At 62.9% G+C, this 15,006-nt stretch overlaps 1 protein-coding gene across 5 annotated transcripts in view; it reads right to left on the reverse strand.

Annotated features, from left to right (window-relative positions):
* Nucleotides 1-445: 445 nt before the first annotated feature.
* KIF21B (kinesin family member 21B) overlaps nt 446-15,006 on the reverse strand; it is a 46,303-nt gene continuing 31,742 nt past the window's right edge. Inside the window, exons 27-35 of one of the 5 annotated variants that reach the window (XM_047754586.1) lie at nt 13,146-13,259; nt 11,761-11,799; nt 10,175-10,311; nt 8,918-9,098; nt 7,716-7,880; nt 7,388-7,505; nt 6,257-6,427; nt 5,520-5,719; nt 446-4,090 (exon numbers count right to left, since the gene is read on the reverse strand). In XM_047754586.1, coding sequence (XP_047610542.1) covers nt 4,036-4,090; nt 5,520-5,719; nt 6,257-6,427; nt 7,388-7,505; nt 7,716-7,880; nt 8,918-9,098; nt 10,175-10,311; nt 11,761-11,799; nt 13,146-13,259 — 1,180 coding nt within the window. In that variant the 3' untranslated portion in view covers nt 446-4,035. Of the gene's footprint in view, nt 4,091-4,965; nt 5,087-5,519; nt 5,720-6,256; nt 6,428-7,387; nt 7,506-7,715; nt 7,881-8,917; nt 9,099-10,174; nt 10,312-11,760; nt 11,800-13,145; nt 13,260-15,006 lie in introns of those variants that run through there. The other 4 variants (XM_047754584.1, XM_047754587.1, XM_047754585.1 and 1 more) reach the window with 4 other exon arrangements.

Raw genomic sequence — 15,006 nt, forward strand, 5'->3', positions numbered from 1 at the left:
CGTAGGCTGGTGGCTACAGCTCCGATTAGACCCCTAGCCTGGGAATCTCCATATGCCGCGGGAGTGGCTCAAGAAATGGCAAAAAGACAAAAAACAAAACAAAACAAAAACAACAAAAAACGCCCTCTGCCTGATCCACGGGTGGTAACCCATGGCAGGGTGCCTGGAACAGTGTGTGGAAGGGAGCAGGCTCACAGGACACACTGGCGTCCTGGCCTCCAGCTCTGCACCTGTCCCAGGAGGTGACTTGGGGGTCGGGGAGGGCCCGAGAGAGCAGCTCCCTTGACACGCCTCCTCGGTGAGCGAGCCCCCAACTCGCTGCACAGGAGACCCTTCCCGGCCCAGCGGCCTGCCCCACCTGCCACCAGCCCCTGCCGCTGCCCCCCCGCCTCCAGGGGAGGGCCAGCAGCACATCACCCGCTGCCCTCAGGGCCACAGCGCAGACTCTGGTCGTTCGTGTTTTATTTACGACGGCTTCTTAGAACACACATCCAGTCTTGGAACAGAAATGTACAGCATAAATAACATCCATACACTATGTACAGTCCTCGCAGACGTACAAAACACATATACACCGGTGCTCCCGCCCTGCGTGGGCAGGGGACAGCTAGAAAAGAGCTGGTGGGCAGGGCAGGGCTTCCATCAGGGCTCTTCTCTGACCCTTGGCTCCTCCCAGGGCTGTCCCTGCTTCCTGCGAGGCCCTCGGGGCCAAGGGCTGGCCTGGGGTGTGCTGGGGGCTCCTCTGCGCACCGGGAGGGAGGAGGGGGGAGAGAACACAGATGTTTTAGAAAAACCAGAACCATCCCTGTGGACTCTATCCTTGTACATCAGAGGCAGGGCAGGGTCCGGGAGCCACCGGCCAAGCCCCAGCTCCTGAGCCTGGACCCAGAGGCCCGGCCGAGCTGCAAGGAGCGCTGCTTCCTGCCTAGGGAAGCCGAGGGACAGAGGCTCCGGGCTGAGCCCCTGGGTGGGAAGGAGCCCAGGGTCTGGCAGGGCCCAGGGTCATGCTGGGCCCAGGCGGGGGCTGAAGGACCAGGGATGAGCTGGTATCCAGCCCAGCCTCCTCGGAGGCTGCCCGGGAGCTGGGGCCTCGCGGTGGGAGAGGCCAGGAACCTGCCATTTCACAGCAGCTGCCGGCCTGCATCTCCACCACCCTGGGCGGCAGGTCTGGATGACACAGCCTCCCTCCTCACGGTGCTTTGTGCTTTAGTCAGCCTTCTGGGCAGCAGGGCCAGACGACCAGGCTGGAAATTTTCTCGGGACCGAACAGTGGCGGGGGCAGTGGGCAGGGAGACCAGCCCAGCCCACAGACGGCCCTGCCTGAGGGCGGCTCCCTGACCCCCTCAAAGGCTTGGGTGTGCCAGCCTTGCCTTCCTTGGCAACCTCCAGCTGCTGCCTCGGGGATTCGACCAGCCCAGGAGGAGGCAGCGAACACTGGCTGGGTAACACTGAGAACAGAGGCCTGGCCGGACTGTGCTGGGAAGGCCACGGGCAGTGGGGACGGAATAGGGTTCGATCTGGGGAGATCCCCAACCAGCTTCACCAGCTTTCCTGGGGCTCAGCCCAGGGACGGGATATGGGTCCAGGCTTGTCAGGCTCAGTGGGGCTGGGATGAGCCTGGAATCAGGTATTTAAGGATCTGGGGCGTGGGGGTGGGGTGGCTCCAGGGTCCCCAGCCCTCCTTTGTGGCCTGCCTGCAGGGCCAGCCTCAAGCCTTGCGGGGAGTGGGGGGGGGCAATGAGGGGCAGGGCAAACAAGGGCAGACGTAGTAGGTTGGGTCCCAGAATTAGGATAGGTTGTGAGCCAAGCCCTGCCTGGGTGAGGGCAGCCCTGGGCAGCCCCAGGTATCCCCGGTGGCCCCCCCCACCCCCTTCAGCTCCCGGGGCAGAACCTCGGGGGAGGAGGGAGCCTCCTGTGCCCGGTTACCAGGCCACCTGCCACCTGCCGCGAGCCCTGCGTTGTGCTCCAGTCACGTTTTGTGCTTCCAACATTTAGGGTGCTTGTGCGACGAGGGGTGCTGGGAGCCCCCGACATCCCTGAAGGAGCAGGAGGACTTGAGAGGGAGCACAGCTGGGGACTGGTCCCCAGACCTCGAGTTCCATGCTTCCAGCCAGGACGGCAGAGCCAGCCTTGCCGTGAGGTAGCGGACCCGTCACAACAGCAGAAACAGGCAAGGACGCCGAGCATCTCTCGCGGCCGAAGGCTCCTCTGGGCACGGGCAGGCCTCGCAGCCACGGTCCAGTGGCCCCAGGCTGGGGTGTCTGGGCCGGGCATCCAGTCTTTTGTTTCTGTAGTTTGTAAACAGTCATGCAGATTCTTTCTTCCAGGTTGTAAAGTTGAAGCTTCCGGTAGAGCTGGGGAGGGGGCCGGGGCAGGAAGACACTGCCCTGGGGCTCCCGGCACCCCTGGGGTGGGGGGGCTGAGCAGGAGGGATTTCCAGTCCTGGAGACACTGTCCCAGGCTTCGGGCACTGAGCGTGTCCCTGCTGCTTCCCGATGTCGCCCCCGTATCCCACAGAGGCCCCTCACAGCAAGAGGGGCAGCTCCCAGCGGGGGACGATGGAGCAGGGGAGGGGACAGGCTGCGTTCTTCCCTTCTCCACCCTGTGCGCCAGGCAGCCCTGTGCACTGGGGCCCCACAGAGCCACCTCCAGGAGATCCAAAAGTCACCGTGTCCTCTGAACAGAGCTGGGGCCTGGCCCCCACACCGAGGCCAGAAAGCACGAGACCGTAAGTGTCAGAAAAAGTCTGGGCAGAGGAGGGCTGGGCACAGCGTGCTGCTACCAGGATGCAGATTTAGTAACATCCCAGGAGCAGGGGGTCCTCAGCCCCGAGAAAAAAAGAAACTCAGTAAGTCCGTCCTCACGGCCGGCCCTGGAGGGAGAGCCCCTCGCCGTGCCGGTTAAGGCGTGAACGTGTGTCCCCTGAAGAACCAGAGAAAGACGGGGGACTCTGCCAGGTTGGGGTGAGACACAGGGGATGGGGACGGCTGGGCCAGGTGCACCATCCCAGCCCCTTCCTGGGGGGACAGTCCTTCGAGCTGCTTCCTACGTGGCCACACAGGGCTCTAGGAGTGGGGGCAGCGGGTGGGGGCCCCGAGGTGAGAAGACACGAGTGGCGCCGCGGGCGTGGCTGGTGTAAGGCTGCCGGATGGGCGCCAGGCCCCGACGGAGGAAGGCACTGACGCGCCAGGCGGCTGCAGGGGGGTGGCCCCAGGGCGAGGTGGGGACGGATGGGCCCAGGCTGCAGTCAAAGGGGCGCTGCCTCCTCTGCAAACGGAGGGGCAGCCTGGGAAGGCGGGGGTGGGTCCCCCTCGGGATTCCTGCGTTTCCCCCCCCCCAGAGCTGAGGGAATAAACATGTGGGAAGAAACTTCAAGTCAGTTTCCAGGAGGCGACAGCAAAAATAAAAATAAGGAAATAAATTAAATAACTGAAGTATCCTGGCCATCTCCCCAAAGGAATCTTTCTGGCAGCTCCACCGTGGCCCCATCAGAAAGGGACCCAGGGGTGGCTGGGGTCAACGGGGAGCGGCTACTGGTGGCTGAGGGGCTACGCTGTCAGCTGCAGGACCAGCGGCCTACACCTGGTTTCCATGGTTACCTGAGGGCTAGCTTTTTGGGCTCAGAGGCAGATGCAGTGGCTGGGCCAAGGATGGAGGGGATGCCTGCCTACGGAAGGAGCATGCTGCATGCAGGCTGCCTCCCTCCGCCTCAGGCCCCCTGGGCCAAAGGGCATGGCCAGATAGGCAAGAGAAAACGAGGCCACGTTGGGGAGGTGGCAGCGTGGGTGGTACTGCAGGGAGAGAAATGAGGGGAACCGCCCTTTGGCTTCACAGCTTAATTTCCTCCCCACCTCTTTGTCCCTAAGAGGCGGGGGGGGGTGGTGGGGGACAGTATCCTATGGGGGTGGTGGTGGTAGGAGGACAGGAGGGGCAGGCCACACCCTCTGTCCCAGGGCGCCGCCCCAGTGGCCCCAGCTTCCCCTCCATGCTGTCCAGGCTGCCGGGCCAGGGCCGGACCATCCTCTGACCTCGGTCCTAGGTGGAGCCGCTGGGTAAGCGCCGGGCACTCCAGAACTTCACCGTCAGGTCACTGGGTGGGGCAAGAGAAGGCCGGTCAGCTCTGGAAGGGGGCTGGCTGGCTATCCCCAAGTTAAGGATGAGCAGGATTCCCCAGCTTGCCCGGACAGCTGGGGCGCAGGGGAAGCGTGGCTTTGGACAAGGGTGGCTGCAGGGGTAGAGGCGTGCTGGGCAGAGGGAGGGGGCCTGCAGTCACCGAGGCCCCAGCAGGATTCTTATCATGGTTTTCTTTGTTGTTGCTATTTGGTTCTGTTCTGCCCAGGCCTGAATGCCGCCCCCTCTGCCCTCTGCTAGCAGGCACCCCTCTCCTGGGGGGGGTCTGTCCCCCATTCATGCTCGGAAGGCGGGGGGGCAGGTGGGGCAAGCAGGATGTGGAGGGAGAGGAGGGAGTAAAATAATCTCGTACCGTTAAGAAGCAGCTCAGATCGAAGTGGAGAAAGAGGGGAAAGGAAAGAGGGGGAGGATGAGAGAGATGGGGGGAGAGAGGGGGGAGGGGGAGAGGAGACGGGGAGGATGAGGAGGGGAGAGGGAGAGAGGAGGGGGGTGAGGGAGAGGGGGGAGGTGGGAGAGGATGAGGGAGGAGATGGGGAGGAGGGGGGGGGAGGAGAGAGGAGGGGGAGGAGAGATGAGAGGAGGGGAGATGGGGGAGAGGCCAGGGGAGGGGAGAGGAGAGGGGAGGTGGAGGGGGAAGGAGAGAGATGGAGGTGGGGGGAGGATGAGAGGAGACAGGGGAGGAGAGAAGAGGAGGAGGGGAGAGGAGCGGGGAGGGGAGAGGGAGGAAGGAGGAGGGGGGAGGAGAGAGAGGGGTGGGGGAGGTGGGGGAGGGGAGGAGAGGGAGGAGATGGGAGGGAGGGAGGGGGAGGAGATGGGGGAGGTGGGGGAAGGGGGGGAGGGGGAGGGGGAGGGAGGTCAGGGCAGGGTGGTGGCTCGGCCCTTTATGGCCAGGACTCGGCGAGGAAGGCAGGGGGTGAGTCCAGGCACGTAATTCCACAACTTTACCCGGCAGTCACTGTTAGGGGGAGAGGCAGGAGGAGGTGGGAAGGGGAGGCGGAGAGAAGGGACGCAGTGGGAACAAGAAGGAAAAAGAAGAGACCCTCTGAGCAGCTGCCCCGGGACAGCGGGCCTGGGCATCCCGGGTGGGCGGGACCAGAGCTGGGGCAGGAGGCTGGGGCCCGGGGTGGCAGGGGGGCTGCTCTGTCTGAGATGCCTGGATGACAGGGTCAAGACGGCTGTGCTTGTGCTGAGAAGGATGGGCTGGAAGATGAGGGGGCGGTCCTGCCCGGGCGGCACCCTCCCATCCCCACCCGCAGGGGCCGCTCCATGAGGGCCAAGGGCGCCCTGGGATCTAAGCCTGTGGAGACAGCTGCCACACGCCCCCTACCGCCACCGCCCACGCCAGGGGGAGGGTGGGGGGCAGGAGCAGCGCTCGTGCCAGTGCCCACCTGGAGGCCGTGAAGATGTGCCTGGCGTTGGTGCAGATGGCGTTGATGGGGCTGTCGTGGCCCTTGATCTCGCCGATGGGTGTGAAGTTGTCCACGTTCCAGACTTTGATGACGCCAGCCCGGCAGGCACTCAGCAGCATGGGGCGGCCGGGGACGAAGGCCAGGGCGCACACCCAGTCCTTGTGCGCCGTGGGGATTTGCTGCAGGAGGAGCAGCCGTGAGGGTGGGCAGCGGGGGACCTGCCCCGGCTCTAGAGCCCTCCCCAGGCAGCATCACAGGTCCAGAAACCAGGCCTGCTGGGCTGTGCAGGGGGCTGCAGGGGCCAGAGCCTGTCCTCCTGCCACCCTCCCAGGCTCAAACCTGAGAGCCTCCAGCCCTCAGAGGGGTCAGGGGACCCCAGAACCATTCTGGAAAAGGGAGTGACTGCTCAGACCCGGGGCTGGGGGCAGCCCCTTCCTGAGAGCTGCTACATGAAGGTGGATGGTGGGGTCAGGAGAGGGGGCCGGCTAGGGGGTGGGCATGGGGGGAGGGGGAGAGGGTGCTGCCCAGGGGGTGGGCATGGGGGGAGGGGGAGAGGGAGAGGATGCCGGCCATGGGGTGGCCGCGGCACAGGGGTGGGCAGGGAAGAGGGTGCAGACCAAGCAGGCCTGGGGGGGCCCTGGCCCAGGATGCAGGGTCCCCAGGCCCTTCCTGGGGGACACCTCGCCCAGCTCTCCCACCCTCCTCCTACGCGGCACCTGCATGAGCTCCTGCTGCTCCAGGTCCCACTTCTTAATGCCGTTGTCTCGGGAGCCACTGAATAGGATATCCCCCTGGATGGCCAGACACTCGATGCCGTCGTAGTGGGGGGGCTCGAAGTTGTGGGTGGGGCTGATGGTGCCTGTCACACACTCGCCCAGCTCGAACATCTGCGCAGAGAGGGTAGAGGGAGTCCAGGGAGGAGGGGAGGCCAGGCGCCCAGAATGAGGTCCCCGGGGGGCCGGCACACTAGGGTGGAGAGGGGCTCAGGAGGTGGGGGGCTGGGGGAAGGGGGACTGACTTAACACAGGGGTGACCCACCGTCAGCACATGGCTGCTATGGAGGAAGGTGGGTTTAGGGTGTCAGCCTCTTATTGAAATGTTTACATTTTTAAACAAATACCTATGCTACTACTTGTACTTTAAATAAAGGCATTCGCCCTAATCCCACCACACTCTGCCTTTTTACCTACTGCTTCCCGTCTCTGACCCTGCAGGTCTGTTTTCAGTGCTGTAACCAGGGAGCAAACAGAATCAGTGCTGCGTTTTGTGCCCTTTGTGTGTATGTGTTTCTCCTGCGTTTTTTTTTCTTTTTTTTTTTAATGTCTTTTGTTTTTTGTAGGGCAGCATGTGGAGGTTCCCAGGCGAGGGGTTGAATCAGAGCTGTAGCTGCCAGCCTACACCCCAGCCACAGCCACGCCGGATCCTTAACCCACGGAGCGAGGCCAGGGATCGAACCCGCATCCTCACGAGTGCTAGTCAGGTTTGTTAACCCCTGAGCCACGAGAGGAACTCCTGCTTTTTGTTTTTATCATGTGATTAGTTGCACAGCATCCCGTGCGGGTTTTCCCTAATTTACTTGACTGTTATTCTACCTGTAGACACTGAAGCTCTAATTTTTCACCATTTACAAAATCACGCTGTAATCTTGACCTTCCGCACACCCCTCCTTGCTCCTTTGGAGTTACTTTTCTGCATAAATCCCAGGAATCCATTTATTTTTGATGAGTCTCAAGGCACCTGAGTGCGAGGGGCGGGGCGGGGGGGGGCGGGTACCGAGGAGGAGGAGGAGGAGCCTGAGAATGACCCCTCCCCCCACCCCAGCCTCCAGGTCAAGGCTGTCCCCGTACCTTAACGTAGTGGTCCTTGGAGCCAGTTACCACCAGGTCATGCTGGCTGGCGGTCTGGGTGACCGTCAGGCACATCACAGGGCCGATGTGGCCGGTCAGCTTGCCGATGGGCTGGAACCTGTTGGGGGAGAGGCCCAGCTGGGGGAAGTGGATCCGGGGACCCTGGGGTGGGGTTGGGGGTCCGCCCCAGGGTGAATATGCCAACCTGGGTGCTCTTCCCCCTCAGGGTAAAATCGACACCCAGGCCCCGGTCCAGACACCTGCACCCAGGGAGGGGGGTGCCTCCCCCCACCCCGCCAAGCCCTCCACCCCTCTGACCCTCTCTGACCTGCTGAGCTCCCAGATGCGGACGGCGTTGCCCGAGGCAGCGTAGAGCATGGTGCCGGAGGGGCTGAGGGCGATCTGGTTGATCTGGTGCTCCCCCTGGGCGCTGGTGATGGTGCGGGTGGACGCGGCGGCACAGGCGTCCCCTGAGACCACCTGCCCTGAGGACCTGCCCCAGAGGGAGACAGGCAGAGTCAGGAGTCAAAGCCGTCCCACTGCACAAGCCAGGAAACCTGGCAAGCCTCACGCAGGCTGATGACCCGCTTCTTCCAGGAAGCCCTCCCTGACTGACAGAAGCAACAGCTTCACCTGGGGTGAGCTCCACTGCAGCCCAGGTCGGCATGGGCCGGGGCTCAGAGAGACCAAGCCCCCAGGTGGGTTTCAATCCAGGTCTTGTGGGAATCATTAAACCTCTCTGGGTCTCCTCTCTTCTGGGAAAAGGGCTGATCACTCCTATTCTGTCTACTCTGTGCATGTTTTAAAGACTTTATTTCTTTTAGGGCAGCTTCAGTTCAGAGCAAAACTGAGCAGAAGGTAGAGAGATGCTCCCGGCCCCTGCACACGCACAGCGCTGCCCTCCTGCCCCCATGCCCACCCGACATGCGGTGATGACAATGGACAAGCCTGCGCTGACATGTCCCCATCACCCAGAGCCCCCAGGCTTCACTCCTGCTGGTACGTTCTGAGCACCTGGATGAAGAAGGTGTGAGGACCTTACAGAATCCTTTCCTGCCCTAGGAATCCTCTGTTGACACTTTGTTAAGGATCGGATTCCATAGCAAATTGGAGCTTGCAGCCTACACAACAGGTGAGACGTAACCTGTTCTGCTGAGAAACAACCTGTCCTGCGGACGCCCTCATCTCGGTCTGGTCCCATCCACCTGCCTGACCCAGTCAGGCTCCGGCATCAGGACCCAGGGACCCGTTTACGCAGCTGGTGGCCAGCACCGTGTGGGGACTGCTGCCGGCTGGTCTCACCCCGACTCCCAGCTGCTCTTTCAGGCCCACAGGGCAGGCCTGGAGCGGGATGAAGGCAGCAGCCAGGCAGGCCGAGGGCTGGACCCCCGCTGCTGGCCCAGAGCCGCCCCCAGCCCGGGATCTCACCTTGTCCCTCAGAGTCAAATCCATGGCCTTTTAAAGGGCCTCCATCCCGAGGGGTCCCCGGGGCCCGGGCCCTGGCTCCCACCCCACCGCCGGGGAACGTACGTGAGGGTCCGGATGCACTTGGCCGAGTCCCGGATGTCCCACACCTTGATGTAGGAGGTGGACACGGAGAACACGAGCCCGGAGTGGCTGCAGTACTTAATGGAGACCACGTTGTTGGGGTGACCCTTCAAAGCCGCGATCTCCTGGCCCGTCACCAAGTTCCACATCTTACAGCTGCGGTCTGCGTGGGAGCCGAGGGGCAGGGGTCATGGTGGGGGCCGGGGAGGCCCATCCTGACATCCCCTGGGGTCACCACAGCTGGGGGAGGTGGTCCTGGATGCCCAGAGGAGGGGATTCCACGTGGGGTGGCGGGGGGGAACACGGCCGCACCTGCTCCCGGGGTGCGCATGCTGGACAAACTCAGACCTTGCGACCAGGGCTTCGCAGGCAAATGCCCCACAGCCACCCCAGTTTTGCCAGCACGGCCAGGGTGCCAGGCTACAATAAAGTTCCCACGCCTGCTCCGAGCTGACCCATGAACAAGGCAAGCAAAATCTTCGAGGAAAACTTGGAATCAATCAATCTGACCCAGACCCACAGCTATGTCTCTGCCACCATGCATGTGTGTATACGTGTATTAGCCGTGACCTCGCCATGTGGGTATGTGTACACGTGTTAGCTGTGACCGCGCCACGTAGGTGTGTGGACGCGTTGTTAACTGTGACCGCACAGCTGCTCTTTCTGCTGGTAATGTTTTCTGACTTCTTTTTTTTTCATGGAAGTTCCTGGACCAGGGATTGACTCCACGCCACGGCTGCAATCTATGCCGCACCTGCAGCAATGCAGAGCCTTTAACCCACGCCGCTGGGCCAGCGATCAAACCCCAAGCCTCAGCAACGACCCGAGCTGCTGCAGTTGGATTCTTAACCCACTGCACCACGGCGGGAACTCCAACCTTTTCTGACTTTGTCGTTGTGATTAAGTAACCATGACTCCTGTTGCCAAGACCATAGGAAATGCATAGCTGTGAGGGTTGGGGTGGAGGTGGGGGCTGAGATGAGCAGACAGGTGGGGCAACTGACAAGCTTCCTGGTGTTTCTAAGGCAGGTCTGGAAGTGGGTGCTGGATGGAGCCCCAAGCAGGGGACAGCTAGGAGGGGAGGCCAAGGGTAGGGAGCTCCGATTTCCGGCCAGAGACCCGAGACAGGTGGGGAGCCAGCCAACCCCACACCCTCAGGTTCCCATCTCCATGACAGCCCGCGCTGGTGAAGGAAGGGGCGGGGCACGACCCCACCTGGTGGGTCTGGGCTCTACGCACCTTTGGACCCAGTGAAGAGCAGCTCGTCCGTGGCATCCAGGCAGAGGATGGGCTTGGTATGGCCCTCGGCCATGGACACGCACTGCAGCGGGGCCGTCCTCGCGCCCTTGGCTCCTCCGACCGGTGTGATGACACCCCTTCCCGGGAGAGAGGGGAGAGGCGCCTGTCAGCCCAGGGACCATGGCCAGGCTGTGCGAAGCTCCCGGGTGAGGGGACAGGTGGAGGGGCACTCAGGCTGCCGTGGGCTCCAGCCACAGCCCCCAGGTCTGAGAGCTGCGTGGGCAGGGGCCTGACGGCCAGCAGCCTCTTAGTCGCCATCCTGAGCAGCATGGGGAGCAAGCCCCACTGGGCCGTTCCCTTCCATTGCCTGCCTGACCCGGAACCTAGGATGCACATGCTCCAGGCCCCAGCCGGCAGGGCAGAGGCCCCAGAGCTGGAGGGGCTCCTCTGAGCCATGTCGGTGACCCCAGGGAGAGGCGAGGGGTGCAGAGAGGGAGGGCCAGCTGCCATGCCCATGCAGAGACATGCAGGCAGGTGCATACACACCCCTACCCAAGGCCTTTTGGACCAGCATGGTCAGGTCTGGGACTGCCATTTACAAAGGGCTAAGCCCCTCTAGAGACCCTGCTCAGCTCTGGGGAAGAATGTCCGGGCCTCTCTGGGGAGCTGGAGGAGCCCCCTTCCCCACGAACACTCAGGGAACTGGGCCTGTCTTGAGCGGCCTGAGGACTTTGGTACATGCCAGCCTCCCGGAGGTTCTGAGAATGAGGGTTTTTTCCTCCGTGAGGGTGTTGGGGAACCAGCCCCTGGCTGAGTATGTGCACGCCTGAAAGTATGTCCTAGTTCTTTCTAAAGAGAGCACAGCCCTGGCAGTGATGCTGTGGCTGAGAGCATCTGACGTGACCACTGTCCCACCGCCCAGGACTCCGCTAGCCCTCCCCCGAGGACGGCGCTCAGACAGATCCAGCCACCCCCAGGTTTCGCACGCACATGAACAGCACCTCCCCACCCAACCTCCCCGCTTCCGAAGCTGGTTTGGTTCCAGCCGTGTGGCCTGGGGTGGGGAGCCCAAGACGGCTGCGGGGAGAGCACGTTTTCAGAGGGTAGCCCTCCTCAGATGGGAGAGGCAGGTGCGATGGGTCCCCCCAGGTGCCTGGGAGGGCAGTGGCGGGGGGCCCATTCCCAGCAGGGCTCAGGGCTGCCAGCTCCTGGGGCTCGCTCCCATGGTGGGGGCGAGGGGTTGGGGGGGAGGTCTCCTGCACTCCTACTCAGAACCAAGGTCGGCGCATGCCACTGACACAGCCCAGCACAGCCCGACCCCTCCAGCAGCCACCTGGCCTTTCACAGGGGTCCAGGCCCCCAGGCTCCCGGCCCCGCCCCGCCCACCAGGAGACCAGCCCCCAGCAGCCACACCCTCCCCGAGCCCCCAGCTCCAGCCTGGCACAGTCAGAGGCCACGAAGCGCCCACAAGGGAGGAATCAGGGTGAGAAGGGCAGGAGGGGGTCTGGGGAGCCGCGGAGAGGGGGGGGCCGCATGCTGAGGCCAGGGTGCAGGGAGGAGGGGGCCGTGAGCCATTCTCTGTGTACCTCAGGACCTCGGACAAAGAGGAGTCGCTGTCATCAGACCTGGGGGCAGAAAATTAGCTGGATTAGGGGGAGAGAGGAACACACACGAGGGAGCAGAGGCGCGGCAGCAGCGTGAGAAGGTCAGAGGGGGGTTATTCTCTGCGGGGGAGCGGAGAGGAGAGGAAGGAGGGTGGAGGGATGAGGGGGAGGAGCTGGGGAGCCGGCCTGGGAGCTGGGGACGCCCCTCAGCTAAAGGGTAGGAAGGGGCCGTGGAGATGGCCTCGCGGGTCCCAGGCTCTTGGCCACCTCGCTGTACAAGCTGGGGGCACCCTGTCCCCTAAGCGACGCTGTGTCCACTCCCACCCGTCCGGGGAGCTGGCCACTCCCAGCAGTTCCTCTGGGTCCCACGGATCCCCATGTCCTGTGTCCCTGGGGGCTGGCCCTGCATACACGTGGGCCCAATACTGGGGCCACGGGACGGAGGTCTGCAAGCCTCCAGGACTGGGATGCCAGGGTCCTTCCCAGGACTGCTGAAAGGGACCTGTAACCGTGAAGGTGTGGGAGCCTCGGTTGGTGTGGGCTGGCTTGGTGCCCTCCTCCTGCAAGGGGAGCCAAGCAGGTTCGGGGAAAGAGCAAAGGACCCAGGATGGGGCACGTCCATGGGCAGGGGCTGACGAAGACAAGGACTAGCCCCTAGGAGCCTGGGCCCCCCGAAAGGACAGCACCACCCCATCTAACCAGATAGAGAAGCTGCTAGAGCCGAGAGGAGCCCTCTGGAGGCAGCAGAGTTGGAGGGATAGGGGGTGGGGAGCTGAGCCCCGCAGTTGGGACCAGAAGCCAGCGCTCAGCCCCGCTGGGCCACTATCTAGGTGGGTGTCCAGGGCCTCTTGGAGCCTCATCTCTTAGTAAAGCAGGGAAGACGACTGTCGTGGCTGCTTTATGGTTCCAGCGAGAGCACATACGCACAGGCAAGGTGCAGCAGGAGGTGACGCCCAGCCCACTGGGAGGTGGCCGACCTGAGCCCCCTGTGAAGGTGACAGCCTCCTGCGGCGGGGGTGGGGGAAGCTCCCAAGGGCACTGGAGTGGGGCCTGAGCATTAGCGGTGGGAGGGGCATCTGAAGCTGAAGGAAGGGCCTTCAGAGGAGAATCAGAGTCAGCAGAGGGGGTTCAGGGGCAGCTCTGGGGAGGCCACCGGACTGCCTGGCCTCAGCCTGTGGTACCTTCGCACCCTCTCCTGCAGGTCCTGCATGCTCCATCAGCACAGAAAGGGCAAGAGTGCTGGGAGAGGAGCCAGGACAGCATGGCCAGGGTCTGCCTGCTGCCTCGCCTGCCCGTGACAAGGACTGGCCCCGTGGGCTCCCTGTCCCTGTGGCAGTCTCCCCACCCCCATGGCTCCTGGCTCTTACTTGTCCAGCGCTGACCCTTGGCTCTGATTACTGGTCAGACGAGAGAAGACATTCCGGTCATTGCGGGGACGAGTGGGAGGGGACGAGGGGGGCGTGAACCCCACGTCCGTGGACCTGGCGGGCGAGTGGGACAGAGCAGCACCGTCAGTAACTGCGCCTGTGCCCACAGGCACACCCGAGCAGGGTGCCAGCCCCATGTCTGTCTGGCCGTAGGGACCACGGCACAGGTCATACTACAGCCCAGCTCCCGAGGAGCCCCCGGGCGCTGGTCCCCACTGTTAGTGGGTTCCATGTTTGGGAAGTCACCCGCTCATCACAAGGTATTTCTCACCCCAGACAATACCCGCAGGCCTTCCTGGTCACTTGCAGATGTGGGGAGGACAGCAGTGAAAAACGCGAGTCCCCAAGTGCACAGGCTCCCAGCTGAGGTCAAAAGAGGTGGCCTCCGCATTCCGCATATGGGACACAGGTGGCCTTTCCACAGTCTACTTAGTGTTGCGCTTTTTGTATTTTCATGCATTTGTTGGCGATTTCATTGTTTAAAACAGCCCCCTAGGAGTTCCTGACGTGGCTCAGTGGTAACAAACCCGCCTAGTATCCCTGAAGACATGGGTTCGATCCCTGGCCTCGCCCACTGGGTTAAGAATCCGGTGTTGCCGTGAGCTGGGTGTGGGTCACAGATGCGGCTCGGATCTGGCGTTGCTGTGGCTGTGCTGTAGACCGGCGGTCGTAGCTCTGATTCAACCCCTAGCCTGGGAACCTCCATATGCTGCAGGTACGGCCCTAGAAAGCCAAAAACAAACAAACAAACAAAATGCCCCCAAGCTTGTGCCGCTGGGCTGTCTGGGGTCTGAGCTGAAGGAAGACAGAACATGACTTATGACGAAAACACAGGAAACGTGTGAGGGGAGCTTGGTGTAGGCGCAAGTTCGAGGACAGCTGGCCTGGAGCTCAATGTGAGCGAGTTGACAGCCTAGCCCGTATTAAGTAAGACCTTTAAATAGAAACTCCTAGGCTGGGTTGATGACAATGCTGTGACCAGAGGCCCCCAGGAAGCCAACCCTGTGTGTCCCAGGGACAACGCTTCAGGGAAGTCACTGCTGGTGTTCACGGTGACCTGACCACACAACTACCGCCAGCGATGGGACTGGATCTCCAGGGAAGAGCCCAAGACCCCCAGCGCTGCTCCAACACCCACGACCCCCTCTTTGGAAAGAGGCCTCTGGTCCAGCCGAGTCCTCCCTCCCTCTGGAGGGTCACATGGGGTCAGCTCAGTCCCTCTGATGGCAACTTCAGCGTGTTCTCCCCGCGGGGGTGACGGGCGGTCTGGCCCCAGGTGCACAGGTGACCTTGCCACTTCTCCCACCGAAGTTCTGTCTGAGGTCCCGGGTGCGAGCACCTCCATGGGGGGGTGGGGGGGGCTGGCAGCAAGCCCTCACCCACCGAGGCAGGTGCACGAGGTAGCCTGGAGCCCCTGCCCTTCTGCTTCGCTGTGTGACCTGAGGGCCACCACTCATCCCCGAAAGCAAAGGTGACCCTGGGAGGCATCTTGCAAAGCCTGCGGGGCCCCATGAGTGGCCAACCGGCCTGGGTCCCTTCTCAGTCCTACATCACCTCTCTGGACTGTCCTTCTCCACTCTGCCCACGACAAGACCTTGAAAAGGACTGAGCCCCAAGGACCCACGGCCCTGAGCAGGGCTGAAGCACATCAGCCCAAGGACCAAGCCAGGCTACCGCAAAGCCGTCCACACTGAGCTCACAGCCGTAGCTTTTAGCAGCGGTTGTGCCTGCCCGCTCAGGATTGTCCCCGGGGGCCTCTGTGGTCAGAGTGGGGAGGGGGCCGTGGGGGGAGCCGAAGGCA

Source organism: Phacochoerus africanus, chromosome 12, assembly GCF_016906955.1.
Source record: "Phacochoerus africanus isolate WHEZ1 chromosome 12, ROS_Pafr_v1, whole genome shotgun sequence".
Taxonomy (NCBI): domain Eukaryota; kingdom Metazoa; phylum Chordata; class Mammalia; order Artiodactyla; family Suidae; genus Phacochoerus; species Phacochoerus africanus.